This window comes from Corylus avellana, chromosome 10 (genome assembly GCF_965113065.1).
Source record: "Corylus avellana chromosome 10, dhCorAvel1.hap1.2, whole genome shotgun sequence".
NCBI classification, from domain to species: domain Eukaryota; kingdom Viridiplantae; phylum Streptophyta; class Magnoliopsida; order Fagales; family Betulaceae; genus Corylus; species Corylus avellana.
In genome coordinates this window covers 14111187-14118246 of record NC_142499.1, presented here as the reverse complement: position 1 = coordinate 14118246, position 7060 = coordinate 14111187, and the positions used below count along the sequence as shown (strand labels likewise).

At 37.2% G+C, this 7060-nt stretch overlaps 1 protein-coding gene across 1 annotated transcript; it reads right to left on the bottom strand.

Annotated features, from left to right (window-relative positions):
- Positions 1-341: 341 nt before the first annotated feature.
- Positions 342-863, bottom strand: LOC148583377 (pectinesterase inhibitor-like). The gene has a single exon (XM_088511388.1). The coding sequence runs from the start codon at positions 861-863 to the stop codon at positions 342-344; it is 522 nt and encodes a 173-aa protein (XP_088367514.1).
- Positions 864-7060: the final 6197 nt, after the last annotated feature.

Below are 7060 nucleotides of genomic sequence, written 5' to 3'. Positions count from 1 at the left end.
AAGAAATAGAAAATCCAGCGAGACTATTTGGCGCATTTGGTTCTATTTATACCAATATCATAGTCATGACTGCATTATTTTGATTACGAGAATATCATTCTCATTGAAAAGAAGAAAAAAAAAAAAAAAAACAATTAATTTACTAATGACCAAAGCAAATGGTTGATTGAATCAATTTCTATACGTTTATTTGTTTCTCAGGTAACTCCGCGGATGGATATACAAATATAATTCGTGGGTTTCAGATCACACTCATCCTCATCCAAAGAAAAAACAAAAAAAAAAACACATAGAGTTACTGAAAGGTAGGTATGTCAACTTTTGTTTTAGAGATGTAGTTATCAATGAATTTGTTTGAGAACTCCGTTGGCGGCGGCACAGAAACCCTGAAGCGTAAGTAATTCATTTCCAAGAGCTGGAGAGAGTCTGAATTTCTGCAGCTGAGTGCTGCACTGCCGGGCAGCATTGAGAGCAACTAACATCTGATTGCTAGCCACCGCATAACGTGCATTCTGAAAGCTCTTGAGTGCACCCGTTATCTGGTCATCCCCAGAACGAAGCTTCAACGCACAATCAATGTACGATTTCTTCATGGCCTTGTCTGTGGCATTGACCACAAATTTACCCACGAGACCCATCACAGTTATTGACTCGAGGCTAGCACAATCGAGGGATGTTCGGCCGAGGGCTTTGACATCCTCATGGGAGCTTCGGCTGTACATGTTGTAGCACTTGTGGCAATACACGGGGTCTCCAGTTTTGCGGCACACGTTGTTTATTAGTGCTGCATCTCCACTCACAAATGCAATGAGGCCAACAAGCACGGCCACAACAACGAGAACAAATTTGCAAGCGGAAGCCATTTGAGAATATACAGATATGTTTAATGCAAATTAATTAAGAACAAGTACGATGAATTAGCTCAAGGATGTTATTATGAGTCATGAACTTGCCATTTTATAGCTTACATGGCTCCTTGAAGTCCCTCAATAAAGGGGGAAAGTAGGCTATAATTAGGCCATTTGGTATTGTTGCAAGGGTTGCTCGCCTATGCAGGCCGTTTTTGCCTTTTATTTTCTATTATTCTCGAAACAAAAATATTAACAAATAACCTAATACACTCACAAAAACGCTTCTTTTGTGTTCTGTTCTAAAAAAAAAAAAAACAAAAAAACTTTAACAAACAATCTTTCGCGTTTAATTGATTAGCAGCACCTTTTCCTAACCAATGAGAAATTGCCTAAAATTTTATTTTCTTCTAGCAACAAATAAGGACCTCAATTTTATATATGAGTTTTGACTTCGTGGCGAAACGACATTTTGTCAAATTTTTCATTTAGGCTACGTTTCTTTCCGAATAATACAAATTTTTTTTTGTTAGAAAAAGTTTTTAGTGAAACATTTTTATGGCGGTTTGTTCATTCGGAAAATCAACAACGGTGGGTTACGGCTGACGACCTACGCTAGCAGATTTCAGCCAGTTCCATCTGGAAATTTTGGCAACCTCCTGTGGGGCGGTTGGCGAACTCCGGCGGTGGATTCTTGCGAATGTCGACAGCAAAGTCTGGCGAACTTCAACGATGGATTTCGGCGAACTCTGTAAGCGACCGATGACCTCTGTCGAACGATCCTCACAAGTTCTGGAAAACTTCTACAGTAGAAGAAAATAAACTGCGGTTCAGAAAAAAGGAACCCACTTTATCGAAATTAAAGACAGCTTTTCTAGTCAACTGAAAATGCTTCATTTATTTTGACGTAAAAGCTTTTACTTATTTTCCTGTATTTGGTGCGATCAACAATCTTGGAGAAACCGAAAACATTTTCGATTATTTAAGGAAACCTCCTTTTAAGCCGCACAAAATGATATAAATATTTTTTTGTTTCCGAAGACCATTTTTGAGTTTGCCCTTCTCCTTGTTGCACACAATCTTTCGCTCAACTCATTCTCTGGCGCCGCCGAGGATGGATTGGACTAATGCACTAAAGGAGACGCCGTGTTGGATATGCTCTTATTTAAATTGAATTGAGCGTAAAATCAATCCTATAATACGTGATTCCAAAATATATGAGTCTCATTACTTAATCTTCATAAAAAAAAGCATGTGATAATCAATTATTATAACGACATATTTTTTTAACTCAGTTTTCAAGTTACTTTATTAAATAGGTTTATAACTTTATTTTGTTTTTTCACTACAAAAACATTTACGAAAAACTGTATTCAAATGACATATTTTACTCTCAATATGAATGCATGCTTGTTCGTTCTTATAAAATGTTATATATTCCCTTTCCTTTTTCAATTTCCGTTCCTTCTCCACTCCTTATTCTGTGGTATAAAGTATCCAATTGATTTGATTAATTCGTACACGTCGCATCTATAATGAATTTAATATTTTCCATAAACCAAGACCCACCATTAGCTTGGAGAAAAAAAGAAATAAAGAAATAGAAAATCCAGCGAGACTATTTGGCGCATTTGGTTCTATTTATACCAATATCATAGTCATGACTGCATTATTTTGATTACGAGAATATCATTCTCATTGAAAAGAAGAAAAAAAAAAAAAAAAACAATTAATTTACTAATGACCAAAGCAAATGGTTGATTGAATCAATTTCTATACGTTTATTTGTTTCTCAGGTAACTCCGCGGATGGATATACAAATATAATTCGTGGGTTTCAGATCACACTCATCCTCATCCAAAGAAAAAACAAAAAAAAAAACACATAGAGTTACTGAAAGGTAGGTATGTCAACTTTTGTTTTAGAGATGTAGTTATCAATGAATTTGTTTGAGAACTCCGTTGGCGGCGGCACAGAAACCCTGAAGCGTACGTAATTCATTTCCAAGAGCTGGAGAGAGTCTGAATTTCTGCAGCTGAGTGCTGCACTGCCGGGCAGCATTGAGAGCAACTAACATCTGATTGCTAGCCACCGCATAACGTGCATTCTGAAAGCTCTTGAGTGCACCCGTTATCTGGTCATCCCCAGAACGAAGCTTCAACGCACAATCAATGTACGATTTCTTCATGGCCTTGTCTGTGGCATTGACCACAAATTTACCCACGAGACCCATCACAGTTATTGACTCGAGGCTAGCACAATCGAGGGATGTTCGGCCGAGGGCTTTGACATCCTCATGGGAGCTTCGGCTGTACATGTTGTAGCACTTGTGGCAATACACGGGGTCTCCAGTTTTGCGGCACACGTTGTTTATTAGTGCTGCATCTCCACTCACAAATGCAATGAGGCCAACAAGCACGGCCACAACAACGAGAACAAATTTGCAAGCGGAAGCCATTTGAGAATATACAGATATGTTTAATGCAAATTAATTAAGAACAAGTACGATGAATTAGCTCAAGGATGTTATTATGAGTCATGAACTTGCCATTTTATAGCTTACATGGCTCCTTGAAGTCCCTCAATAAAGGGGGAAAGTAGGCTATAATTAGGCCATTTGGTATTGTTGCAAGGGTTGCTCGCCTATGCAGGCCGTTTTTGCCTTTTATTTTCTATTATTCTCGAAACAAAAATATTAACAAATAACCTAATACACTCACAAAAACGCTTCTTTTGTGTTCTGTTCTAAAAAAAAAAAAAACAAAAAAACTTTAACAAACAATCTTTCGCGTTTAATTGATTAGCAGCACCTTTTCCTAACCAATGAGAAATTGCCTAAAATTTTATTTTCTTCTAGCAACAAATAAGGACCTCAATTTTATATATGAGTTTTGACTTCGTGGCGAAACGACATTTTGTCAAATTTTTCATTTAGGCTACGTTTCTTTCCGAATAATACAAATTTTTTTTTGTTAGAAAAAGTTTTTAGTGAAACATTTTTATGGCGGTTTGTTCATTCGGAAAATCAACAACGGTGGGTTACGGCTGACGACCTACGCTAGCAGATTTCAGGCAGTTCCATCTGGAAATTTTGGCAACCTCCTGTGGGGCGGTTGGCGAACTCCGGCGGTGGATTCTTGCGAATGTCGACAGCAAAGTCTGGCGAACTTCAACGATGGATTTCGGCGAACTCTGTAAGCGACCGATGACCTCTGTCGAACGATCCTCACAAGTTCTGGAAAACTTCTACAGTAGAAGAAAATAAACTGCGGTTCAGAAAAAAGGAACCCACTTTATCGAAATTAAAGACAGCTTTTCTAGTCAACTGAAAATGCTTCATTTATTTTGACGTAAAAGCTTTTACTTATTTTCCTGTATTTGGTGCGATCAACAATCTTGGAGAAACCGAAAACATTTTCGATTATTTAAGGAAACCTCCTTTTAAGCCGCACAAAATGATATAAATATTTTTTTGTTTCCGAAGACCATTTTTGAGTTTGCCCTTCTCCTTGTTGCACACAATCTTTCGCTCAACTCATTCTCTGGCGCCGCCGAGGATGGATTGGACTAATGCACTAAAGGAGACGCCGTGTTGGATATGCTCTTATTTAAATTGAATTGAGCGTAAAATCAATCCTATAATACGTGATTCCAAAATATATGAGTCTCATTACTTAATCTTCATAAAAAAAAGCATGTGATAATCAATTATTATAACGACATATTTTTTTAACTCAGTTTTCAAGTTACTTTATTAAATAGGTTTATAACTTTATTTTGTTTTTTCACTACAAAAACATTTACGAAAAACTGTATTCAAATGACATATTTTACTCTCAATATGAATGCATGCTTGTTCGTTCTTATAAAATGTTATATATTCCCTTTCCTTTTTCAATTTCCGTTCCTTCTCCACTCCTTATTCTGTGGTATAAAGTATCCAATTGATTTGATTAATTCGTACACGTCGCATCTATAATGAATTTAATATTTTCCATAAACCAAGACCCACCATTAGCTTGGAGAAAAAAAGAAATAAAGAAATAGAAAATCCAGCGAGACTATTTGGCGCATTTGGTTCTATTTATACCAATATCATAGTCATGACTGCATTATTTTGATTACGAGAATATCATTCTCATTGAAAAGAAGAAAAAAAAAAAAAAAAACAATTAATTTACTAATGACCAAAGCAAATGGTTGATTGAATCAATTTCTATACGTTTATTTGTTTCTCAGGTAACTCCGCGGATGGATATACAAATATAATTCGTGGGTTTCAGATCACACTCATCCTCATCCAAAGAAAAAACAAAAAAAAAAACACATAGAGTTACTGAAAGGTAGGTATGTCAACTTTTGTTTTAGAGATGTAGTTATCAATGAATTTGTTTGAGAACTCCGTTGGCGGCGGCACAGAAACCCTGAAGCGTACGTAATTCATTTCCAAGAGCTGGAGAGAGTCTGAATTTCTGCAGCTGAGTGCTGCACTGCCGGGCAGCATTGAGAGCAACTAACATCTGATTGCTAGCCACCGCATAACGTGCATTCTGAAAGCTCTTGAGTGCACCCGTTATCTGGTCATCCCCAGAACGAAGCTTCAACGCACAATCAATGTACGATTTCTTCATGGCCTTGTCTGTGGCATTGACCACAAATTTACCCACGAGACCCATCACAGTTATTGACTCGAGGCTAGCACAATCGAGGGATGTTCGGCCGAGGGCTTTGACATCCTCATGGGAGCTTCGGCTGTACATGTTGTAGCACTTGTGGCAATACACGGGGTCTCCAGTTTTGCGGCACACGTTGTTTATTAGTGCTGCATCTCCACTCACAAATGCAATGAGGCCAACAAGCACGGCCACAACAACGAGAACAAATTTGCAAGCGGAAGCCATTTGAGAATATACAGATATGTTTAATGCAAATTAATTAAGAACAAGTACGATGAATTAGCTCAAGGATGTTATTATGAGTCATGAACTTGCCATTTTATAGCTTACATGGCTCCTTGAAGTCCCTCAATAAAGGGGGAAAGTAGGCTATAATTAGGCCATTTGGTATTGTTGCAAGGGTTGCTCGCCTATGCAGGCCGTTTTTGCCTTTTATTTTCTATTATTCTCGAAACAAAAATATTAACAAATAACCTAATACACTCACAAAAACGCTTCTTTTGTGTTCTGTTCTAAAAAAAAAAAAAACAAAAAAACTTTAACAAACAATCTTTCGCGTTTAATTGATTAGCAGCACCTTTTCCTAACCAATGAGAAATTGCCTAAAATTTTATTTTCTTCTAGCAACAAATAAGGACCTCAATTTTATATATGAGTTTTGACTTCGTGGCGAAACGACATTTTGTCAAATTTTTCATTTAGGCTACGTTTCTTTCCGAATAATACAAATTTTTTTTTGTTAGAAAAAGTTTTTAGTGAAACATTTTTATGGCGGTTTGTTCATTCGGAAAATCAACAACGGTGGGTTACGGCTGACGACCTACGCTAGCAGATTTCAGCCAGTTCCATCTGGAAATTTTGGCAACCTCCTGTGGGGCGGTTGGCGAACTCCGGCGGTGGATTCTTGCGAATGTCGACAGCAAAGTCTGGCGAACTTCAACGATGGATTTCGGCGAACTCTGTAAGCGACCGATGACCTCTGTCGAACGATCCTCACAAGTTCTGGAAAACTTCTACAGTAGAAGAAAATAAACTGCGGTTCAGAAAAAAGGAACCCACTTTATCGAAATTAAAGACAGCTTTTCTAGTCAACTGAAAATGCTTCATTTATTTTGACGTAAAAGCTTTTACTTATTTTCCTGTATTTGGTGCGATCAACAATCTTGGAGAAACCGAAAACATTTTCGATTATTTAAGGAAACCTCCTTTTAAGCCGCACAAAATGATATAAATATTTTTTTGTTTCCGAAGACCATTTTTGAGTTTGCCCTTCTCCTTGTTGCACACAATCTTTCGCTCAACTCATTCTCTGGCGCCGCCGAGGATGGATTGGACTAATGCACTAAAGGAGACGCCGTGTTGGATATGCTCTTATTTAAATTGAATTGAGCGTAAAATCAATCCTATAATACGTGATTCCAAAATATATGAGTCTCATTACTTAATCTTCATAAAAAAAAGCATGTGATAATCAATTATTATAACGACATATTTTTTTAACTCAGTTTTCAAGTTACTTTATTAAATAGGTTTATA